The sequence below is a fragment of the Ochotona curzoniae genome, unplaced genomic scaffold, assembly GCF_017591425.1.
Source record: "Ochotona curzoniae isolate NIBS_2020 unplaced genomic scaffold, NIBS_Ocur_1.0 contig_2692, whole genome shotgun sequence".
NCBI classification, from domain to species: Eukaryota; Metazoa; Chordata; class Mammalia; order Lagomorpha; family Ochotonidae; genus Ochotona; species Ochotona curzoniae.
Window position 1 is genome coordinate 14,129,209 of NW_024465556.1, and position 25,395 is coordinate 14,154,603.

At 43.5% G+C, this 25,395-nt stretch overlaps 1 protein-coding gene across 4 annotated transcripts in view; it reads right to left on the minus strand.

The window, feature by feature from the left end:
- RUFY2 (RUN and FYVE domain containing 2) overlaps positions 1–25,395 on the minus strand; it is a 46,063-nt gene that overhangs the window by 7,069 nt on the left and 13,599 nt on the right. For 3 of the 4 annotated variants that reach the window (XM_040975848.1, XM_040975847.1, XM_040975849.1), the window contains exons 8-16: positions 25,101–25,170; positions 24,085–24,186; positions 19,330–19,446; positions 16,699–16,866; positions 13,581–13,678; positions 11,069–11,188; positions 2,999–3,128; positions 2,594–2,688; positions 1,195–1,243 (exon numbers count right to left, since the gene is read on the minus strand). In XM_040975848.1, coding sequence (XP_040831782.1) covers positions 1,195–1,243; positions 2,594–2,688; positions 2,999–3,128; positions 11,069–11,188; positions 13,581–13,678; positions 16,699–16,866; positions 19,330–19,446; positions 24,085–24,186; positions 25,101–25,170 — 949 coding nt within the window. Of the gene's footprint in view, positions 1–1,194; positions 1,244–2,593; positions 2,689–2,998; positions 3,129–11,068; positions 11,189–11,256; positions 12,828–13,580; positions 13,679–16,698; positions 16,867–19,329; positions 19,447–24,084; positions 24,187–25,100; positions 25,171–25,395 lie in introns of those variants that run through there. The other variant, XM_040975850.1, reaches the window with a different exon arrangement.

A 25,395-nucleotide genomic window follows, 5' to 3' on the forward strand; every position in this document is an offset into this window, starting at 1 on the left:
TCATGTCACACTTCATAGGGAATAAGAAAAAACTATTTCTATGGCATTTCTAACAGGAAGTTTATTAATAATATGACTCTCGAGGTACAAGAAAGAGAAGGGTTCCCATCACACAGATCTCCATTCCTTTGCTTCAATGATAACACATTTCTAGGGGACAGCACCATGGCTCAACTGCCTCCTCCACCTGCAAGTTCCAGCACCACATATGGGCACTGGTTCAGTCCCAGCTGCTCTACATGCAGCCCTGTTTATACCCTAGGAAGGCAGGGGAAGACGGCCCGAGTCCTTAGGACTCTGCACCCACACAGAGACCCAAAGAGCTCCTGGCTCCTGGCTTAGGACTGGCTCAGCTCTGTCCATCATCGCCACTTGGGGAGTGAACCAGCGGACAGCAGACCCTCCTCTCTGTCCTTCTCCCTGAAATCTGCCTTTCAAATAAAAATAGATGAATCTGTTAAAAAACACATATTTCTATAGGATCTTCCTGTTGGGGTCCATGCAGTGGATGTGGGGGACACGAAGGTGTGAAGAGAATTGTTCCATTGCAGGCAGGGCTGTAAGGAACTTCCCGCTGTTTGGCAGGCCAGGTGGATGTCTCTACAACCACCTGAATGCAGCTCCACCTTCCTTTGCATGGACACTGGACCACCCTGCAGAAGAACTCTAAGCCATTCAGGCATTGTTTGCTACCGTGGAGTTGGCTTTTTTACTCAATGTGAGCTTGAAGGTTAATGTCAATAATAACGTCTTGCAAAAGGGCCTTCTCTTATTCCTACTGTCTTGGCTGTCCCCATTGACCTTATGCTAATCAAGGAACCTATATTCAGGCATTCATTCATTCCTTCATCTTTAGGTTCTCGTTTTCTTTGTGATACAAGATTGAATTGTAGAATAAGAATTGTAGCAGGGAGTTCTATTGTTTTTCGGTAAGACACATGGCAGAATTATCCTTAGAAACACCCACTTGACCATGACGTAAAAAGGCTGAGCCAGAGTTTGACTGATTTTGTATAAATAAAGCGGACAGCTTTATTGCATCGTCCACAATGATCATGGAATCCTAGTGGTCCATCTCTCTCTACTCTCTTTGCGCCTCATCCACCCACATTCATGAGTTCTGAACTCAGCTGGACTCAAGCATCTTCCCATATATCCATATCTTTCTACTGAAAGGAAACATTTTATACTCACCTGTAATGCTTTGTTGGCTTCTTTTATGTCTTCTATTTTGAGTTTTGATCTAAAAAGATTACAAATACACCCAAATTTCAGCACACATTTTTAAACAAAACACCTTTTTAAACATTAGAAAGTATTAGTTTATGATCATAAAAAAATCATAAAATCATTTATGATCCTAATGATTTTTTATGGCCAGTGGGATATTTCATATCTTCCTGTATTTCCTAAATGTCTAAGCAAAAACGTATCTAATTTAAAATGTGCTTCTTTAAAGAAAGAAGTGTTGGCAGTTTCACGTGATCATGTCAAAATCAGGGACTAAAATTCACTGTAGATTTACTATGTGGTAAACACTCTGACAGACCCTGTGCTTGCATACCCTCAACCCCAAATCTTCACAGAAATCTAGTAAAAATGAACAGACAAAATGATATTAAATCACCTGTAGGAGCTCAAAGAAGTGGAAATTGAGGAAGTCAGGACTCACACTCTGCCCTGTGTGAACTCAGAATGCACATGCTAACCATTTACGCTCATTATTTCTCCAGCAAGTATACAGCAGGGGCTAAAGGAGAAAATGTTGTGGAAGACTTAACTGTGATACTTTCCTGCCTTCAGAAAATATATATGTGAAAGTGAATGCAGATTTTAACTGGCAATATTTAATTTGTTTTAGTAATACATTCAATTCTAAATTAAATCTTCACAAGTTTACCCCAGAGACCTGGCAAAATATTCAGTCAAGATATAAAGATGGAGCCAACCCAAAGCACAATTAGAAGGTTGAGAAAAATGAGCCATGAGGGCTCAGCTAGCTAATCTTCTACCTGAAGTACCAGCATCCCATATGGTCGCTGGTTCTCATCCCAGCAGCTCCACTTCCCATCCAGCTCCCTGCTTGTGGCCTGGGAAAGCAATTGAGGACGGCCCAAAGCCTTGGGACCCTTTAACCATGTGGAAGACCTGGAGTAGGAAGTTACTGGCTTCCAGATCAGCTCAGTTCCGGCCTTTCAGACTGCTTGGGGAGTGAATTATCGGGCAGAAGATTTTCCTCTCCGTCTCTCCTCCTCTCTGTATATCTGCCTTTCCAATAAAAATAAAACAAAATAAAAATATTAAAAAAAAAATTCAGCACCTGTTGTTTCGGTAAAACATACTAAGTGAACTCCTGGATTATTTGCCCTGGAAGAAATGAAATATGATTCTGTGCTCTCACCTGCTGGGAAACATTCACAGCTAAAATCCAGTAAAACTTTCAACAGAATCTCTCCAATCTAGTAATTCTTAAAGTTTTTTTGTGCTTTGTCTTTCATTCCTGTATCTAAACTTCTCTGCCTCACGGTTTGGTAACACACATGTTCTCTATCGGCATCAAGGGCACTCAGACAAAGGAAAGAAGTGCACGTACTCGCTGAGCTTGCTGCCAAGTTCTTGAAGAGCTTGCTCTTGCTCATGATAGACTTTTCTCAACTGCTGGTTTTCATCCTGGAGGTTGAGGAACTCCTTCAAAACAATAAATGACACACACAAAAAAGTAATTAAAAAACAAGAAGAAACTATACGTGTGTGTATGTGTGTGTGTGTGTGTGAGAAAGAGACTAATTAGCAGAATCTCTCAGCTTTTAATGAAAAATGAAATTATGTGTCCAAAGCTCTTTCCTAGCTGTTCCAACTATTGCCCACTCACTTCATCTCTTCATTTATCTATTTTTAAAATGACCTGCTGTCCTGTTTTTCTTGACATAAAAGTAAATTATGATTCATCTTTTGAAATAAGTTGACATGTGTTAAGACAAGTTTTACCACTATTTACTTTTTTAAGACCAGTCATTTGTTGGGTCTCATTTCTGAGATGAGATAAGGCCTCTTTCTCCTTCTGAAGATCTTCCTGCAAAGTCTGCCTCCACTCCTTCTCAATCTTCAGATCCGTTTCCAGCTGTACCCTTGAAGCACAAATAAACAAAAGTTCAAGTGTTTTTTTATCACACAAGGATTGTATATATATCTTAATAGCAATAACTTTCTAATTCCATTTTTTAAAAAAGAAGCTTTTTTACTGAGTTGAAAGCAGAATGAAAGAAACAGAGAGAGAAAAACAAAGAGAGGATCTTTCCTCTGTTGCTGGTTTACTTCCCAAATGACTAGGAACTCCATCTGCTTCTCCCGCTGGTGGCAGGGCCCAAACATTCAGGCCATCAGATGCTGCCTCCCAGGAGCCTCAGTAGGGAGCTCGATCAGAAGCAGAAGAGCCAGTGTTCAAACTGATGTGCCAACATGGGATGCTGTAGTCACAATTAGCAGCTGAATTTGCTGCACAACACCAGCTCTCACGTGTCTCATATTTCTTAACACAATTTCTTTCTTCAACAAAAAATTTGATATAAAAAGTGCAAAGACAGAGGAGACCTCCTTTAAGCTGGTTCACTCCCCAAATGCCCATAGAAGCTGGGGCTAGGCCAGGAGCTGGCAACCCCATTAGGGTATCCCAGAGGGGTGGCAGAAACCCAGTCCTCCAGCCATCATCTGCTGCCTCCTGGTGAGTGCATTAACAACTAGGAATAGGGCAGGATGCGATGCAGGCACTCTGGAATGGGAATGTTGCAAGTGGTGGATCTTAATCACTACACCAAAGCCTACCTATCCTATATATTTGTTAGTGAACAAGCTCAGCAAAAATTTTTTTAAAGATTTATTTATTTATTGGAAAGTCAGATATACAGAGAGGAGGAGAGACAGAGAGGAAGATCTTCCATCTGCTGATTCACTCCCCAAGTGGCCACAACGGTTAGAGCTCAGCCAATCCAAAGCCAGGAGCCAGGAGCTTCTTCTGTGTCTCTCACAAGGGTGCACATTCCCAAGGCTTTGGGCTGCCCTCAACAGCTTTCCCAGGCCACAGGCAGGGAGCTGGATGGGAAGCAGAGCAGCCAGGATACGAACCAGGGCCCATATGGAGTCCTGGAGCATGCAAAGTAAGAACTTTAGCCGCTAGGCTACTGCACCAGGCCCCTCTTTTTAAGATTTTTTTTTTTTTTTTTTTGGAAAGTCAGATATACAGAGAAAGGAGGAGAGACAGAGAGGAAGAACAATTTTTTTTAAAAGATTTATTTATTTTTATGTGAAAGGCAGACTTAGGAAAAAAAAAAAAAAGACAGAGGGAAACATCTTCCATCCACTGGTTCACGCTACAAGCTGAGCTAATCCAGAGCTAGGAGCCAGGAGCTTCTTCCTGGTCTCCCACATGAGTGCAGGATCCTAAGGCTTTGGGTCATCATTTATTGCTTTTCCAGGCCACAAGCAGAGAGCTGGATGGGATGTGGAGCAGCCAGAACAAAAAGACGTGTCTGTACGACTTCCTAGAGCATGCAAGGCAGAGATTTTAGCCACTGAGCCATTGCACCAGGACTCCAGCTCAACTTCTGATCGAACTCTTCGCTAATGCTCCTCGGAAAGCAGCAGAAGCTGACACAGGTATCTGGGACCCCATCACCCACTTGGGAGCCATGGGTGGAGTTTCAGATTCCTGGCTTCTTCCTCACCCAGTACTGGCTATCGTGGCCATCTGAAGAGTGAACCAGCAAACGAAACACCTCGTTCTCCCTCTCTGTAACTGTGCAACTACTCACAGAAATACAATCAACTTTAAAAAATTGTGAAATACAGGCTGGTGTGGTGCCACAATAGGCTAATCATCCATGTGTAAGCATCACCATCCTATATGGGTACCGGTTTGTGTCTCAGTTGCTCCACTTCTGATCTAGTGCCCCACTAACAGTCTGGGAAAGCAAAAGAAGGTGGTGAGTCCTTGGAATCCTGCACCCACGTGGGAGACCCAAAAGCAGCTCCTGGCTCAGCAGACTGGCTGAGTCAGCTGAAGCTGATTCCTGGGCCCAGTGCAGTGGCACAGCAAGTTAATTCTCTGCGTGCATGCCCTGTGGGTGCTGGTTTGTGTCCTGGCTGCTCTGTTTCTGATCCAGCTCTCTGACTGTGGCCTGGGAAAGCAGAAGAGTATAGTCTGAGTACTCAGGCTTTTGGACCCACATGGGAGACCTGGAAGAAGCTCCTGGCTTGGGGTAGCTCAGTTCTGGCTGTTTTGGCCATTTGGAGAGTAAACCAATGAATGCAAGACCTGTTTCTCTGTCTCTGCCTCTCTCTCTCTTCTTTATATAAATCTGCCTTTCAAATAAAAATAATAAATGCTAAAAAGAAAAGCTGATTACTGCAAAAATACACAGAAAAGGCTACATCTATATAATCGAGATATGAAAACTCAAACAATAAGGTGCAATTTTCTAGGCTAAAGGATTACTGTAAGTTAACCATAACATGTTGGTATAGGCCTGTGTTAATGGATGCGATACAGTGTCCATGATGTAGCAAATAAAAATGCAAGATACTAAGGGATGTGCAGCATGATATGTCTAACAAAAATACAAAAATAATTGCATATACCAAAAAAGCATTTTCAAGTTGGTTAGCTTTCATTTTTTCCCTACTTTTCATATTTTCTGAAGTTTTCACTCAGAGCATGTCATCTTTTCATAACTAATACAGTTAGTTCCATTTTAGGAGAAAAATGGAACTTCTCTTTGTCTGACAAGTCCCAGCTGCCCATTTATATGCGTACAGTTCCAAGCGTTCAGAACTGTCAGGGATTCCCCTCTCTCTGAACTGACAGTTCATGTTCTACCAACCCAGCACCAACTGAGGTGGGCTGGCTTTTAGCATCACTGCAGGCAAACCTCTCTCTGCAGCTGCGCTCAAGCTCTGCTCAGTACAGCAGGGCAGGCGGAGGTCCCTCAAGGGGCCTGGGAGCATGCACATTTGGGCGGGGATTAAAAAAATAATGGCATCACTGAAGCATATGTCACATCACTACAGAGTAAATACCAAATTTGTCCTTTCCAAGTTTTTGTCAAACATTAGAAAGGAGACTCAGTAAGAGAGTAAATATGATTTGGGGGCTGGCGCCATGGCTCAACAGACAAATCCTCTGCCCTGTGGTGCCAGCATCATAAATCCTCTGCCCTGTGGTTTGTGTCCTAGCTGCTCTGTTTTCCATCTGGTTCCTAGTTTATAGCCTGGAAAAACAGCGGTGGGTGGCCCAAGTCCTTGGGACCTACAAACTCCTAATTCCTGGCTTCAGATCAGCTCAGCTCTGGCTGATGTGGTCACTTGGGGAGTGAACCAGTGGACTGAAGAAGACCTTCCCCAGTCTCCCCTCTCTATAAATCTTTGAAATACGCACAAATAAATCTCAAGAGATAGAGAGAAATGCTGTCTCAAGACAACATTCTACTGAATAGTAATGTGTCTCGTCTTGCTTTTGCTGGGTTTCGTTTGACAGGGCACAGGTTCGGACACAACAGAGCTGGAGTACCCTCAACAAACTGGGTTTACATATTCCTAGGATGTTGCTTGACCAAGGTAGCCCTGGAAGCACTGGCTATCCTTTTCTGAAAGTGCTTCACATTAAGAGCAAATTCTTGATTGTGAGGTATTTTTGTTTTTTGGACGGTGGGCTTTAGTTTCTATTTTTGTTTGTATTTTAAGATTTATCTTAAATTTTTTTTTAATTGAAAAGGCGGCTTTAAGAGAGGAGATAGAGAGAGAAAAATCTCTCCACTGGTTCACTCCCCAAGAGACCACAACAGCCAGAGCTGAGCTGCTCTGAAGCCTTAGCCAGGAGCTTCTTCCATGGGTACAGGGTTCCAAGGCTTTGGGCCGTCCTCAACTGCTGTTCCAGGCCACAAGCAGGGATCTAGATGGGAAGTAGAGCAGCTGGGATGGGAACTGGCGCCCATTTGGGATCCCAAAGTACACATGGAGAGGATTCAGCCATTGAGTCTAGGCTATAGTTTCACAATATATAAATTTATAAATATATAAAAAAGTCTCCAAACAGGACAATATTCCCTGGAATAAAGACTTAATTCTCTATATCAATTCCTCAAAATATGATTTTTGTGTTAGATTTAAAAGACACTTAGAATTCTGGTTCTAAATGAGATGGAATAAACACATTACTCCTACCCTGTCAAATAACTGTAGCTCAAAACCCTGAATGGATATCTACTTCCAAATCAAAGATGAACTCCCAATTAAACGATTAAATATGTCTTGACAACAGGATTCTGGATTCTCTGCCACTGCCTATACCTACAATGTCAGGATACACTGAAACAGCAGAACGATGGTCTTATGACCGTTAATGAAGTACTATATATATATCATAATAATACAGTGGAAATCTGTGAGGGAAAGCAATGTGGGGAGGGCAAATCCCAGAGCCTATGGCACTGCATCATAAAACAAAACAAAAAACTGCCCTTCCCAGAAACATGTTCAAAATCCGACTTCCTAAGCTTTGTCTTAAAGGTAGATAGCATGGTACCCCGGTGGCTAGGGTCCTTGCCATGGATACGCTGGATGGGATCCCATATAGGTAACAGTTTGTGTCCCAGCTGCTCATCTTCCCTTCCAGCTCCCTGCTTCTGGCCTGGGAAAGCAGTGGAGGATGGCCCATGGCCTGGGAACCCTGCACCATTATTGGAGACCTGGAGGAAGCTCCTGACTCCTGACTTCAGACTCAGCTCAGTTCCGGCTATTGTGGCCACTTGGGGAGTGAGCCGGCAGATGGAAAAGCTTTCTGTTTCTCCTTTCTGTAAATCTGACTTTCCAATAAAAATAAATAAATCTTTTTTAAAAAGTAAATTGTTTTCAAAATAAAATGAATCAAATTTTTATATACTAGGGGAAAAAAAACCTGGGACATACACAACAGAAAGGTTAAGACAACTTCGCCTGGCGTGAGAAGGCAGGTGTTTAGGAAATCCCAGACCTGAGGAACAAGTGGTGACTCACTACAGTTTCTCTTCTCTGCTGTTGTTCAGCCTGGGTAACAGAGAAGCCCTCAACCCCTCAACACCAACGGGCACAGACAATGAAAGCTCCAAGCAAAGCCTACTCTTTCAGCAAAGGACTGGGATGGAGATGTCTCACGCATAACGGGCTTTTGACAACATCCAATTCAAACAAAACAGCAGAGGAAAAAAAAAAAAACCTATGGCCTCCCCACCAAATCCCATTGGCACAGGCTGAGGCGGGGCCCCAGAAGTTCACTGTTGCCTAGCAATAATAAGGTGTACCATGTATTCCCTGCTGTGGAGCTAGCATGTGCTGTACCAACCAGCAGCGATAAGGTGTCTCCATGTGCCAGTGGCACCTGGAACTCTCAGCCCCATGCTGCAGCAAGCAGGCATTCCCTATCTGCCCCACAGTGGCAGCGAAAGCCAAGAGGAACATCTAGGTGTGTAGATGGTAACACATCACACACTCCTGTCCAGTGTCAGCAGAAGTGCAGTGGAGAGTATGGCTGTCAAGCACCCTCTTCCGTTCCATCTGAGTTGACCCTAGGCTTGTACCCAGCTCAGTGCAACACATCACTGACCATGTTCCCCTACTAGCACGGCTTCATTAGAAGATGGACAAAACAGATTTAAATAACAGAGCAGAGTACATAAAACCCCAAATGTCCAGGATGCAACTGGAAAACATCATACCAAGACTAAGTAAAATCTCCACATGAGTGAAAAAAAAAAATACATCAAGAGATGTGTCACATAATTCCAAACAGTTAAGCTATCTGACAAGAAGGTATAAGTTAACATCATAAAAATGCTCCCTTAGCCAGTAAGTTCATGTGAAAGAACACAAGAGGAAGGTTGGCGTGAAGTCTCAGTGCCCAAATCCTCACGTTGCACGTGCCAGGATCCCATATGGGTGCTGGTTCGTGTCCTGGCTGCTCTACTTTCCATCCAGTTCCCTGCATACAGCCTGGGAAAGCAGTTGAGCATGGCCCAAAGCCTTCAGGCTCTGCACCCGCGTGGGAGGCCTGGCAGAAACTCCTGGCTTCAGACTGGCTCAGCTCTGGCCATGGCGGCCACTAGGGTAGTGAACCAGTGGAAGGAGGAACTTCTCTCGGTCTCTCCTCTCCATAAATCTGATCAGCCTTTCCAATAAAAATTTAAAAAAAAATCTGTCTCCCTTCCTTTCAAATGAAAAGAAACTTAAAAACAAAAAAGGGATAACATTTTTTAAAAAATATTATAAAGAGGAAAGGGTAAAAAGACTTAAATGGAAGTAGATGCTAAACTTTACCCAAAATGGTGTAACACTGATACAAGTAGACTGCAAAAATCTGTACTTACGTAATATAATGCTTAGAATAACCCCTAAAAAAGCTACAAAGAAACATACTGAAAAACACTACAGAAAAAAATTAGAAATCTGTATAATGTACACATGAAGTCTAAACAAGTTGGGCCCAGTGCAATAGCCTAGCAGCTAAAGTCTTCACCTTGCATGCACTGAGATCCCATACAGATCCCAATTCTAATCCTGGTGGCCCCGCTTCCCGTCCAGCTCCCTGCTTGTGGCCTGGGAAAGCAGTCAAGCATGGTCCAAGCCCTGGGACCCTGTACCCACATGCGAGACCTAAAGGAGGCTCCAGGATCCTGGCTCTTGATGGACTCAACTTTGGCTATTGCGGCCACTTGCGGGGAGTGAACCAGCAGATGGAAGATCTTTCTCTCTGTCTCTTTTCTCTGTAGATCTGCCTTTCCAATGAAAACAGATAACTTAAAAAAAAAAAAGTAAAAAGTGCACTGATTGTCGATTTCTCTGACGCTCTTTAACTCTTTCCAGTAAATAAATAGACGTGAAAAAGAAGGCGCATCAGCCCTCCAGGAACTCCCCTGGGCATGCATTCCTTAACCCTTTGTTTCATGTACATACAGATATATACACATGCATTTTAACTTTCTTTTTACAAACTGGATATTCTAGCAGTGTGCATCTGATGTAGCAGTTACAATGCTGCATGCGGCACCCACATCTCATATTGGAGTGCCTGGGATCAAGTCCGGCTCTCCCTCAGCTTCCTGCTACAGTGTGCGGGGGAGGAAGTGGGTGAGGACTCTAGTGTTCAGGCCCCTGTACTGAGTTCCCAGCTCCTCTGCCTTTGTGAGCATTTGGGTAGTGAACCAGTAGAGGAAAAATCTCTCCCTCTCCACCTTTCATACAAAAGGAAAATTAATTTTTTCAAAATTGGAAAACTGGTATCCTGTCTGCAGCATACCTTTTTTTTCAACTCAATGACATAATAGGTTTCTTATCTGAAATGCTTGCAATCAGAAGTGTTCAGATTTGGGATTTTTTTTTTCAGAATCTGGAATATTTACAAATACATAATGAGATATTTTGTGAATGGAACAAGAAATTCATTTATGTTTAGTACAAAACCTTATACCCACAGCATGAAAGTGAGTGTACACAATATGCCTAGTGTACCTGTGTTTTGACTGTCACCTATCTCATGATGTCATGTTAATATCACAAAGTCCTAAACTTCAGAATATTCTGGATTTTCAGTTTAGGGATGTTAGGTCTGTCCTGCTGACATCGTTCCCAACTGGAGACGGATACAGTTATACACAGCCATCATTAAGTGCTAATTATAATGTTCTCAAAAACACGTTATTACTTGATAACATAAGTTGATTGGAGTTACAAAAGCCTACAGTGCTCAGTATTGAGAGAAGAGCCATGATAATGTTAACAGCAGAAAGAACTCTCAGAACAGGAAAACCACAAGACAGTTGAAATTGGTCCACGAACAGTTAAAGGAACAAAAATGTGTAAGCACAACCATATTTTCTAGTTTTTTTCTTTTTTAAAATGAGCACTGCAATTAGATGAATGAAAATATTAATATTCTACCATTGCGTGCCTCCCCCTAACACACACACACACACACACACACACACACGGATTTGGGGGGGGAGAATTAGGCTAATTCAAGCACTTAGTTTCAGGAAATACTCACAGCTGTTTCTCCTTTTGGGAGATTTGTTTCTGCAGACTGTCGGATTTACTCAGACACTCTTGCAGGTATTTCTCATCTTCCTCTTCAGCTTCCATTTTCGCCTTCTCTGTTTGCTGCAATCTGGTGTAATTCAAATCAACTTTGGGTAAAACTGAGGCTAGAACTAGGGTGTAAAAGGGTGAAGAAGACAAATAAAAGAAAAATGGGGAAATAGAAACATTTCTAAATGAAAACAAAGTTTGGGGGGAAACTCACAAACTCAAACGTGAAAGAGCCACACAATGTCTAGAAACTGTTTAGTGATTTTTTTTTCCAACATAACACATATAATATGCCCAAAATACTATCTTCAAATTTGGTTTATTTCTCTTTTATAATTAACAATGGGAAAGTAATACAGCCTTTACCACTTAGGTAGAACATAATGAAATCAAATTTCAAAGTATGTTATGGCCTTTATACAAAACCATGAAAATCAAAGTCCTGATGTCTATGCTAGGTGGAGAAGCCACACTGTCGTGTTGTGCTGGGATGTGTCTGCCAGGAATCAAGTGTGCTACAAGGCCAAGAGCAAAGACCTGCAATTACTCTGATGATAGCCGAGTCCCTCCTACAGGATCTTTGTGCATTTACTAAACTAAGACAAAGCTGTGCGACAGCTGGGGGTGTGGACACAGGTGTTTTTATCAAAGTCAAAAATGAATGTAGCACTAGTTGGCGTCATTCCCTATAGAGTGCTCTTGTTCCTCCAACTGACTATTAAAAATCAACTAAAATGTAATTTTCGTTCTTCCTAATTTTATTTGTAAGCTATTGCTTCTCTCTGTGCCTAGTTGTACTTCCTGCCTCCTTAGGCCATCTAGGAGTTATTAACTTTCACATTTTTATAAGAAAATACCTCCAAAGATTCAAGGACATTATCTCCTTTTTGGGAATCACAAATTTCTGCTCAACAAAAAAAAAATAAATAAATAAGAAAAAACTGGCTACTTTCTTCCATACCAATAGGGCAATTCTCACACGTTTTAGGAACAGAAATGCTGTTTCTAAAAAGATGGAAGAGTAGCTTTTCAATTATCTCTCAGTTAAAATTTACATTTAAATGTCAGGGTGGTGGAGATGCTTTTCTCTGAAGTTAGAAGAACGCAGAATAAAGTCAGGGTGAGGTAGGCCTTGGAGTTGTGCTATCAGAGAGAGGGCAGAGAGGGACTGGCAGTGCCGCTAAAGCACAGGAGGGTGGCCGGTGTGGGCTATGCACAAAGCAGCAAGGGAGTCCTGAGGCCAGCAGTGGGCCAATGGGGAAAACAAAAATCCGTGCCAACACGTTGTGAAACTAAAAGTTAACTGCTTTTTAAACAATGTTTATGTTTTAATTCAAAAAAGTTGCTAGAAAGATAAAACTGCATTTGAAAATGCTGACCGCTTCTCCCACCCACAAGGGGCAGTACTCCAATCAGCCCTCGTGCACACGGTTGGAGGAGTGTATTTTTGGAAAACCAGGTGCACCCACTCTGCTGGACAACACCCAGCAGCCAACTGAGACAGCACAGGGCTCTTGATACTGTTTGACTTAATAGCATACATTTCTTTTTCAATTAAATATATTTTAAAACTGTTGATTCTCTTTTAGTCTGGTTAAATAAGTGGTTTTCAGAAAGAGATATCTTTGACCAGCTTGTACTGGTCCTGAGTGTCACTGTTGGCACATTTCACCAATGACATTGCAATTGTCCTAGTTTGAGTTAACAAGTCACTGTCACTTCATAATGGAATGGACAGAAATCAAAGACAGAAAAAGGTAATAAGGATGTCCAAAATGTAAAAATGGGGATAAAGAAAAACAGAAAAGAAAAAAAAAGAAGAAAGAGGATGTCAATAAAAGAATATTCATGTCCATAAAGCATTAATAGTTATGTTTTTCATAAGTAGATTCAAAGAAAGCAATGATAAGACATATGTTGACACCAACATGACAGGGCAATGGAAATACATTACATTTTCCAACAATAAAAGTGAAAAATGCTAATATAAACCAATTCAATTTAAACAAAATTGTATCTTGGGTTGGGTTGAGGGTCTGAGTTCAAAAAAAAAAAAAACTAAACTATCAATTTGGAATGCTTGACCTCAGATAAGGAGATGGTGAATGGCAGATATGACAATTAATGTGCATGGGAATCAATCAGGGATAATCCCATCATGGGTTTTGTTCATTTTTAGTTTTTTCAAGGTTTTTTGCTTGTGTATTTGTTTTATACAGTAGGTTGCACCACATAAAACTGCTGATCTTAGGCTTTTTCTAAAAAAAAAAAAAAGATGGCAACTTCCAATCAACAGGCAACTTGATTCCATGCAACAACCAAAACAAAAGGCAAACTCCTGCTGGGCTTCAACAGAAAACATGCTCTAATTTATATTTTCCCACCGGCTTCTGTGGCAGGTGTCAGAGCCAAACAAACAAAAAAAGAGGAAGAAGGGAGGAAAAAAGAAACTAAGATTGGAAGTGCTGTACCTCTGTTCCAGCTGCCTCATGGCTGCAGTGATTTTATTGGTTTTTTCTTCTAGTCGGGCAATTATTTCATTTTTTTCTTTCAATCCATCTTCAGAGCCCTATTTACAAAAGCATAAGAAAATAGTGGTGTTCATTTTAAAACTTATATTTTACTGGGAAGGGAAACGGAGGGAAAGGGAAAAACTTTATTTTACTTATTTTGAAAGGCATAGTTAGAAATGAGGAGACAGATACACTTTCAGACAATGGCTAGCACTAGGCCAGGCTGATGCCAGGAGCCAGGAGCTTCACCCTGGTCTCCCATGTGGGCAGAAGGGGCCGAAACACTTGGGCCATCGCTTGCTGCTTTTCCCAGGACATAAATGGGGAAATGGATGGGAAGTGGAGCACGTGGAACACAAACCAGTGGCAACATTACCTGCTTTGCAACAATGCTGCACACACATTATATTTTGAGAGACAGAATACTCCCATTCACCATTCAATCTCAAGTGCTCCCAGGGGCTGAGAGTGGACTAGAGCTAGAAGTCAGAAACCCAAACCGGGTCTCCCATGTGGGCAGCAGTAACCCAATTACTCACTGCCCTTACTGCTGCGTCCCAGGGTCTGTAACAGCAGGAAGCCAGGGTGGGACACAGGAACCTTTACCAGTGTCCTAATCATTTGGCTGAAGACCTGCTCAATTTTTTTTTAAAGATTTATTTTATTTTTATGGAAAGTCAGATATACAAAGGAGGAGAGACACAGAAGACCTTATGACTGCTGATTCACTCTCCAAGTGGCCACAACAGCCAGAGCTATGCTGATCCGAATACAGAAGCCTAAAAATTCTTTCCAGGTCCCATGTGGGTGCAGGATCCCAAAGCTTTCAGCCGTCCTTGACTGCTTTCCCAGGCCACAAGCAGGGAGCTGGATGGGAAGCTGGGTGGCCAGGATATGAACCAGTGCCCATATGGGATCCCAGCACATGTAAGGTGAAGACTTTAGCTGCTAGGTTACCGTGCTGGGCGCAGACCTACTCAATTTTAATTTTTTAAATGATTCATTTATTTGAAAAGGCAGAGTTAGAAAGGGAGAGACTAAGGGAGAGCTTGTAACTACTGGTTCACTACCCAAATGGCTGCAACGACTGGGGATGGACCAGGCCAAAGCCTGGAGCCGGGAGTTGCAGGGCCTCCGTGTGAGTGCAGCAGTTCAAGCACTTAGGTCATCTTCTGCTGACTTCCTAGGTGCATTAGTAAGGAGACGGACTGGAAATGGAGCAGCCAGGACTCGAACTGAAGCCCGTAAGGGATGTGGATGCTGCAATCAGTGGCTTAACCGTGTGCCACAGTGCCAGCCCCAAATTTTGATTTTTGAATCAGGATATTTTAAGTTTTTTATACCATTTTGCCATGAGATTATGACTTTGAAATGCGAAAAAATGACCATATTAAAAAATTATTTTATATAAAACAGTGCTACTAGTCTTCATTTAAAATGCAATAAGCAGAAAAAGTTGAATGTCTATAGAAGACAACAGAAAAAATTTTTATAAAATAAGCCATTTTCAAATTGAGTAAATTGTAAAGGTATTTTGGCAGCAAACCTATTTAACAGCAGCATCATTTTATTAGAAATTTCAGTTATGAGGGGCCCGGCGGCATGGCCTAGCAGCTAAAGTCCTCTCCTTGAACACCCCGGGATCCCATATGGCGCCGGTTCTAATCCTGGCAGCTCCACTTCCCATCCAGCTCCCTGCCTGTGGCCTGGGAAAGCAGTTGAAGACAGCCCAAGGCCTTGGGTCCCTGCACCTGTGTGGGATACCCAGAAGAGGCTCCTGGATCCTGGCTTCAGATTGGCACAGCACCGGCCGTTGCAGTCACTTGGGGAGTGAATCATCGGACAGAAGATCTTCCTCTCTGTCTCTCCTCCTCTCTGCACATCTGACGTTGTAATAAAAATGAATAAATCTTTAAAAAAAAAAAAAGAAATTTCAGTTGTGATAGTGAAACATTTCAACCAAAATTCAATGTTTCTCAAGAATACACTGTATGAAGAACGACCCAAAAGTGTCTTACTTGCTTACATTCAGATTTTTCATACAAGATTCAACCTTTGCACTGTTAACTCCTCAGAGTTAGGAAACAGATTAAAGCAAGGGATTCTTTTGCCTGCTCTTTGTTTTTTTGGTTTTTTTTTTAACTACTTCTGGGCCCAGGGCAAAAGCCTAGTGGCTAAAGTCCTCACCCTGCCTGTACCGGGATGCCATATGGGTGCCAGTTTGTATACCAGCTACTCCACTTCCTGTGAGGTCCCTGCTTGTAGTCTGGGAAAGCAGTCAAGGACAGCTTAAAGCCTTGGAATCCTGTACCCCTGTGGGAGACCCAGAAGAGGCTCCTGGCTCCTGGCTTCAGACTGGCTCAGCTCTGGCCATTGCTGCCACCTGAGGAGTGAACTGGTGGTTGGAAGAGCTTTCTCTCTGTCTCTCCTCCTCTCTGTAAATCTACTTTCCAATAAAATTAAATAATTCTTTTAAAAATTTTATTTTTGCTTGTATTTACTATTTGTAACTGAAACATTAAAGATGTACACGTGGGCCTGGCATGATAGCCTAGAGTATAAATTCTTCCTTGCATCTGCTGAGATCCCATATGGGTGCAGATTGTGTCCTGGCTGACCAGTTCCAAACAAGCTCCTTGCTTGTGACCTGGGAAAGCAAGGATGGCCCAAGGCCTTGGGACCCTGAACTCACTCAGGAGACCAGGAAGAGGCTCCTGGTTCCTGGCTTTAGATCAGCTTAGCTCTTTCCATTGCGGCCACTTGGGGAGTGAATCAACATAGAGAAGATCTCTTTCTCTGTCTCTCTTTCTCTCTGTAAATCTGGCTTTCCAATAAAAATTAAAAAGCAAATCTTAAAGAAAAATGTACACATGTGCAAGGTACCACGTGAGAGTTCCACATATCTATGCACTGTATTATATTTTGTAAACCTTCCATTTAGACAAATACACACTGGCTCTTATAACAGCATAGTTAAAATTGGTTCATCTCTTAAAAATAAAAGATTTTTCTCTTCTTACAAACACTTCACTTTCTAAAACATAAAAATAATTACAACAATGAGAACATGCCTTACCTGCAACTTTTGATACATCTCTATGTTAATTGCTTTAACTTCCTCGAGTTGCTGTCGAAGGCCTATCAAGGTATCCTGTTTCTCATGGATATCTTTCTCCAACAACTTCATAGCAAGTTCAATCTCATGTTTCATGTTTACTTGTACCGCTAGCTCGTTCTCCACATCCTGCAAATTCAACGACTCCTCAGATCACATGCCACTTTTCACGTTATCAAAATCAGACACATTCCAGTTGATGAGATTAATCAAGATTTCCCTTTCTTTACTCTTTTTAAGTTAACCAAAGAGAAGCAACCAGAATCAACAGAATATATTAAGTATTTTAAATGTGTGTGATTTTTTTGCTAAGATGAAAGCATTTTCTATATTGTTATCCATCTACTCAACTTTTTCATGAACTGAAGAATTTCTTAAAAGATTTAATTTTTTTTATCTGAAAGGCAGATGTACAGAGAGAAGGAGGGAGAGAGAGAAGGTCTTGCATCTGCTGGTTTACTTTCAAAATAACAACAGGTAGAGCTGAGGTGATCTGAACCCTGTGGCTAGGAAGCTTTTTCCAGGTCTGCCACACAGGTCCAGGATTCCTAGGACTTGTGTCATTTTCACTGTTTTCCCAGGCGATAAGCAGAGAGCTGGACTGGAAGTGGTGCAGCTGCAACATGAACTGGTACCCATATGGGATGCCGGTGCCACAGGGAGGAGGATTAGTCTGCTGCACCACCATACTAACAAACCTCATGAATTATTTTCCTTTAAACAAAAGGAAATTGATTAGCCTGTTTGGGCATAGTCCAGTTCTGGCTATTGAGGGCATCTAGGGAGTGAGTCACAGCTGGAGGCTCTATCCATCTATCTCTGCCTTTTAAATAAATCAAATAAAATTCATTAGTTTTTTTTTTTTAAAGAATTCTGGCAGAAGGACTGAAGATGCTTTCTAACGTTAAAGACAAACAGCAATGGGCACCCCTTCTTGACCTGGGTTTTTACGACCACAAGAATTCAGTCAGCTATACATTTGTACATTTCTATATTGCATTTTACCATTTTAAAAAGTTAACTTTTTAACAGAAATATGATTTTAAATATTTAATATTTTAATACATCCTTATAGTTCATTCCGTATTTTTATAATGCCAGTTCCAACCCATTCTGGTCATAACCATAGATTAGTTTTTTTTAAAGATTTATTTATTTTTATTACAAAGTCAGATATACAGAGAGGAAAGAGAGGCACAGAGGAAGATCTTCTGTCTGATGATTCACTCCCCAAGTGGCCGCAACAGTCGGTGCTGCGCTGATCCGAAGCCGGGAACCAAGAACCTCCTCTGGATCTTCCACACAGGTGCAGGGTCCCAAGGCTTTGGGCCGTCCTTGACTGCTTTCCCAGGCCACAAGCAGGGAGCTGAATGGGGAGTGGAGCTGCTGGGATTATAACCGGCACCCATATGGGATCCTGGCGTGTTCAAGACGAGGACTTTAGCTGCTAGGCCACGCTGCTGGGCCCCGATCACAACCATAGATTGTTATCCACAGTTTAAAAACACTGCTATGGGGACCAGCATTGTGGCTTAAGTAGGTAAAGCCACAACCTGTCAGTATTTCATATAAATTCTGATATATACTGGCTGCTCCACTTCTGATCCAGTGCACTGCCAGTGGTCAAGGGAGGCAGCCAAGCATGGCCCAAATGCTTGGGCCATGCAACCACATGCGAGACGTGGATGAAGCTCCTGGTCCTCGGGGGAGGAAGTCAGCAGATACAGGAATTCTCTTACTGTAATTCTGATGTTTGAAATAAAGAAACCTTTTGGCCCAACAGCATGGCCTAGCAGCTAAAGTCTTCGCCTTGAACACGCCAGGATCCCATATGGGCGCCAGTTCTAATCCCAGCAGCTCCATTTCCCATTCAGCTCCCTCCCTATGGCCTGGGAGAGCAGTCGAGGATGGCCCAAAGCCTTGGGACCCTGCACGCACATGGGAGACCTGGAGGAAGTTCCTGGTTCCCGGCTTCGGATCAGCACAGCACTGACCGTTGCAGTCACTTGGGGAGTGAATCATCGGACGGAAGATCTTCCTCTCTGTCTCTCCAGTCCTCTCTGTATATCTGACTTTGTAATAAAAATAAATAAATCTTAAAAAAAAAAAAAGAAATAAACAAACCTTAGTGAAACAATTAAAAAAATATGTTATAGAGGCAGGCACATTAAGCTGTTCCCTGTGATATTGGCATCCCAAATCAAATTGCCAGTTCACATCCTGACCACTTCACTTCCAATCTAGCTCCCTGTCAATGCATCTGCGAGCAGCAGCTAACAGTCCAAGCATCCTGGTCCTTTGCTATCCACAATGGAGATTCAGCTGGAATTCTGGGGTCCTGCCTTTGGACCCCAGTCCCTGCGGCTGAGACCATCTGGGCAGTGAACCAGCAGATGGAACATCTCTCTCTCCTTCCCTTTCTCCCTCTTGTCTCCCTCTGTGTCATATAAATAACTTTTTCAGAAAATGATATGGTGGTACTTAATTTGAGAGGCTTAAGGGCATGAGTTTGGCAGCTAACAGAGATATTCAATTGTGTGTGATTGGGAATAATTTGTTCCTAGGTTTTGCTATTTAACTCATGAAACCAACCTGCCGTAATTGAGATTCATCCCGCAGCTGTCTTCTGGCTTCATTGTACATTTCATCCAGCCCCTGCCGGGAATGCTTATACGTCTGAACTTCAGTTTCCACATCCACTTTTGTTACCTAGAAAAAAAGCAGAACATTTTTTTCCCATGATATCTATTTTACTTGTATTAAAAAGTGATTCACAGAAATGGATTGGCTACACAAATATATTTTGCTTCTTTTACAATTACATTAAGAACTGTCATATGGGGCCTGGCGGCGTGGCCTAGTGGCTAAAGTTCTTGCCTGGGAATGCACCAGGATCCCATATGAGCGCCGGTTCTAATCCCAGCAGCTTCACTTCCCATCCAGCTCCCTGCTTGTGGCCCAAGAAAGCAGTCGAGGATGGCCCAATGCTTTGGGACCCTGCACCTGCGTGGGAGACCCAGAAGAGGTTCCTGGATCCTGGCTTCGGATTGGCATGGCATCGGCCGTTGCGCTCAATTGGGGAGTGAATCATCGGACAGAAGATCTTCCTCTCTGTCTCTCCTCCTCTCTGTATACCTGACTTTGTAATAAAAATAAATAAATCATAAAAAAAGAAAGAACTGTCATATGGATAATCACTATATATGAAATATATTTGTAATGCATAAATAATAATAATACAGCCAATACTCATTTAACTTTTACTCAATTTAAGAAATGAAGCATTACCTCTCAAGTGTGCCATTTCTTTTTTTTTTTCCTAAAGATTTATTTTTCTTGAAAGGTGGATATACAGAGAGGAGAGACAGACAGGAAGATCTTCCGTCCAATGATTTACTCCCCAAGTGAGCGCAACGGCCGATACTATGCTGATCCAAAGCCAGGAGCCTCTTCCAGGTCTCCCACACGGGTGCAGGGTCCCAAAGCTTTGGGCTGTCCTCAACTGCTTTCCCGGGCCTCAGGCAGGGAGCTGGATGGGAAGCGGGCTGCTGGGATTAGAACCGGCGCCCATATGGGATCCTGGGCGTGCAAGGCGAGGACCTTAACCACTTGCGCCACCGTGCCGGGCCTTTCTTCCTTTTTTTTTAAACTTTTATTATTATTATCATTTTGTGAAACATTTCCATAAGCCCTGGGATTTTTCTTACCCCTTCCCAAAATTCCTTTCCCCCTTTTCTGAGTTCCTCTATATTATTAATATAGTATAGTTCTTCATAAACAGTCTTATGTCTATCATTGCAGGCATGGACAATGGCAGAGACTCCAGTATTCTATTGTCTAGATATAATTAACAGTTTATTGGTAGTCCATCTTTGATCTGGAAGTAGAGATGCATATCGCATTGCATCCTCACATATGGATATGATAGTCTCCATTACACAGCTACCATACCTTCCTTTAAATGAAAAGCCACAACACAAGATCAACAACAGGAAGAAAAACAGAAATTTACAAGGCCATGAAGTTCCCAAGCGGTTTTGATAGTTCAACAGTGCTGAATTGTTGTCGATCCCATCACTGGAATTGTGATGAGATCTCTCCAGAATCCACTGGCTGCTACGGTCCAACTTATAGTTTCCACCTGCCCTGATATTCACTGCCAATGCTTGGTTGGAGTAGTTGATCGATTTGTTCTGTCCTCCATCATCTACCATGGTACCAGGTGTCCCTCTGGAGGCTCCAATGTACTGCCATATCTTCCGTGTACATTTGGATATGCTGTCCCCTGCTCCATCTGAGCTATTTAGGAGGCCCAGCTCTGACACATGCACTCCACAGTCAGACCATGGAACCTGCAATTCTCTCCATGGTTGGAGTTCCAAATCCACCAGTTCAGTTGGCAGGGAATCAACAAACAAATCTCATCTGAGAACATTCCAGACCTGATTCTTGTGTATATTTGACAATACAGGGTCTGGCACAGTCTGGCACCCAAATCAGCCTAAGCACACACTAGTGGTTGGAATTGCTAGGTCAGTTCTGTTTCTAGTCCCTTGTTTTATGAAAACCAAAGGGTATTGTAGCCCAGCCCGATCCTGTTCACCACATACCCAGCCCTCACACAAACCAGTGGGAGCTATAGGCTAATCAGAGCGACCAGCAATAAGCCCCACCAGACCCGCCCCCTACCTTGGTTTCTGTGCTTGCCAGTATGTACAGTTGACTGGGCCCATCTTGTCCCTTATTCCATTTAGCTCTTGTACATGTCAATGGGCACTGAAGCCCAATTCATCCCAACCAGCCCGACTAGCCAGTCCACACTGGTATCAGCAGGTACCATCATCTGTCTACCTGACAAGAATTTGCCCCTCTTGCCTGCATCTGCCAGCTGATGCTGCAGCAAAGGCCAAACCACCCACACTCACTCTGGCTTATGTATGTACCAGGAAGTACAGTCAGCCCAGCCTTGCCTTCCCCTGAATATCAGATGCTATGGCCTGCTTGGCCTGGTCTGCCCCCATCCCAGCTCTCATGCTTACCAGTGGGAGTAGTGTCCCCACAGCACCCCCCACAGGGTCCATCCCCACCCCTGAGTATCACATGTGCTGGTTGGGTGTTGTGGTCCAGTCTGGCACAGCATACTCCACCTCAGCATTTGCTAGTGGGTGCTATAGCCTGGCTGGGCCTGGCCCACCCCCAATTCCAGCTCACACTGGTGAAGGTTACAACACAGCCAGCCCAGCCAGACCCCAGTCCTGGCCCTAATGTGGACTGGCTGGAATTATGTCCCGAACTGGCCCAATCCACACTCCATTCTGATGCTTGGATTCTCCAGCGGGTGATGTGAACGGATGCAGCCTGGCCCACTCCCAACCTATGCCAAATATATGGCTCTGGGTACCTTTCTCTGACCTGGTCTGGGCTGCTCCCCATCTTGGTTCTTGCATTCACCTGCAGGGAGTATGTCCCAACAGAGGATTTCCACAGCTCTTCCATCAGGATCTCTCCCAATGCCAGATCTCGCATACACCAGTGGGTCCATGGTCCACCCCTACTTACTCCACCTCCTGTCCGATCAGGAACAGTAGCTGTTCTTGACCAACCCTTACCCATTCGGTTCTTGTTCTTGGGTATTACATCCCAGCCAGGCCTGGTCCACACCCAGACACAGCTTACACATGGCTCAGCAGGGGCAGAGACCTAGCCTAGCCCGTCCTACGCCCTCCCTAGTTCTGACAAGCACCAGTGGGTGTTGGAGTCTAACCCAGTCTGGCACACCCCAGACCCAGCCCACACCCATGCCAAGGTACCTTTCAGCCATATCCAGACCAGACCACAGCCCTCACCCTGGGCCTCATGCTCACCAATGGGAATCACTCCCTGGCCAGGGTATCCCGTTAGCTCCCCAACCAGACCTGTTCCCAGACACAGATCTTGTGCATGCCAGTGGTTGCTCTGACCTAGCCTGGCATATCCCCTCATCCGTCTTAATCTTTGCCTTCAAATGCTACAGCCTGGCCTGGCCCAGCCAGCCCCAGACCCAACGCTCACTGGTGGGTGATGCAATCTGGCCCTGCTCAGTCTGCTCCCATCCCTGGATCATTTAAACTAGTAGGTGTGACACCCTGACCTGGTATAACCTGCATTCCAGCCTGGTTTCTGCATTTGCCACTGGGCTAAGGTCCTCCCCATTCCAAAACCAACCCACACACTTGCCAAAGGATGGGGCTACTTTGCCCAGCCTGTCTGACCCCTAGTATTGGACAATGTGTGTACCAGTAGGCACAACTACCCTGTAGGGGAGTTTCCCAGGTTCCCCCACTCAGTCTACTCCCAGACCTAGATCTTAACATGCACCAGCAGGTGCCAGGCTCTTGCCCAGCATAGCCTGTGCCTCCATATTGGCCTTTGTATGACCTGCTGGATTTTGCAGGCCACCCCGCCCCACACTGTTTTAAGATGCACATTCAAGTGTTGTAGCTTGTACCTGCCCAGCCTATTCTCAGCCCCAGTACCTGTGAGTGTTGCGGGTTCCATGTTCACACCCAGTTCAGCCCATCACCATCCCAACTCTTGAGCCAACCAATGGGACTTGTATTTCCACAGGGTTGGGCCACTTATCCCCTGTGGATTCTACCACCAGACCTGGTCCTCTCGTGCGCTGGTTAGTATCATGGCCCTGCCTAACATGACCCGTCCCCTGTTCCAACACTCAGTCAGGTACTGGGATCTAGCTCTGCTAGACAGGACCCCAGTCATAGCTTTCATGTGGGGTGGCATGTGCCAGTAAGCGACGCTCTGGGCTAAGCCCACCTGAGGACTCCCATGTGGGATGGTGAATCAGTCTGACCCATACAAATCTTCAAATATCTCAGCTCAAAACTACCAGTTCTCAGTCCCCTCGCTTACCTGCAAATATGGTAGCTTTGTCACTGAGTGTCCCTCATGATTCATTCCTCACCTACATGTACAGTGGCCTTATCCATGGATGTCTATAGGCAGTAATTGATAACACCAAAACCCCAGAGCTCACCAGTGGGCAGAGCTCAGCTCCAATTGGTATGCTGGCTGCCAACAAGCCCAGGACCCTCCCCCGACCCAGGAGTAGTAAATGAAGAGCTAGGGTCCCCAGTAGGCAGCCTGGCACGGCACAGACTCTCCCAACCACAGTCACATGGCCAGGAGAGTAAGGTACCCTCTATGCAGCTCAGACTACCTGGGCTCCACCCACCAAGATGGCCAAAGCATAATATTTTTTATTACGAATATAGTACAAAAATAACTATCTACGCAAAACATCCCTAAAACATATCATTTCTGATACAACAGAAAGCAATCTATACTTACCTCTAGATGCTGCTGTGTTTTCATTAAAATCAACTTATTTTCACTTCGTAGTTGATGATTCTCTTCTTGGAGTTTAATGATGTTATTCTTTGCAATTGCTAACTAAAAATTATGTAATGGGGCAAGAAAAAAAAAAGATTTGAGACAGCCTTATTTATACATGCTTTGCAGGCAATTGTTCACTACCATAAAAGAGAGAAAATAATTTAGCTACTAAATTTCCCACTTTTATTGAAAAAAGGCATTCCTTATTACCCCAAAATTACCAGTTAACAAATCATATTCTCAATTACTTTTGTACTGGTCCAATTATTTTCTTTTGTAGTTGAAGCATTATATGTTTATTTCTTATGCTTTTAATACATGTGTTTTGTCTGATTTACAGTATGCCCTGAACACAAAGTATCTGAGTAAGCCAACAAAGAATTATGTATTATACCACAACACCATAAAGACTTGTTTAAAAGATTAAAAAAAACAGGGCCTAGCGCCATGGGCTACCAGCTTAAGTCCTCGCCTTGAACACGCCAGGTTCCCATATGTGTGCCAGTTCTAATCCTGGCAACCCAGGTTCCCATCCAGCTCCCTGCTTATTGCCTGGGAATGCAGTTGAGGATGGCCAAGAGCCTTGGGACCCTGCACCTGCATGGGAGACCCAGAGGAAGCTCCTGGCTCCTGGCTTCAAATTGTCTCCGATCCAGCCATTGCAGTCACTTGGGGAGTGAATCAATGGATGGAAGATCTTCCTCTCTGTCTCCCTTCCTCTCTGTATATCTGACTTTGCAATAGAAATAAATAAATCTTAAAAAAAAAGAAAGAAAGAAAGAAAGAAAGAGTTAAAAAAATATATAGGGAAGTTTGTCTAAAGCATGTTTGGTTTCAATAAAACAACAGCCATCAAGGGCATCTGAGTCGTACATCCTAAGCACAGCCCAAGCATGGTTCTACTTAAAATGGACAAGGATCACAGACAGTAGGTCCATGGAAGACACATAGCCATTACTGGGCGACAATACCTCTTCAATCAGCTTCGTATTTGACTTTTCCAGTGAGTCAACTCTGGAATGAAGGCTGCTGACTGTGCTGCTGAAATTAACAGAGAAAAAAATTCATTCAAAATCAGTGCAACTGACAAGAGCGAGACAGCCTACGTTACTTCGCGCTCACGATGCTGATGAACATAAACTAATCCCTGGGTCTCACTTCTGAGTGCGGGGAATTCCACCAACCTGGTGACCTGCCACGGCTGGGAAAGCACTGAAGACTGTAGCAGGAGAATCAATATGTCAATGAATTTTCCTTTAGGTGCTG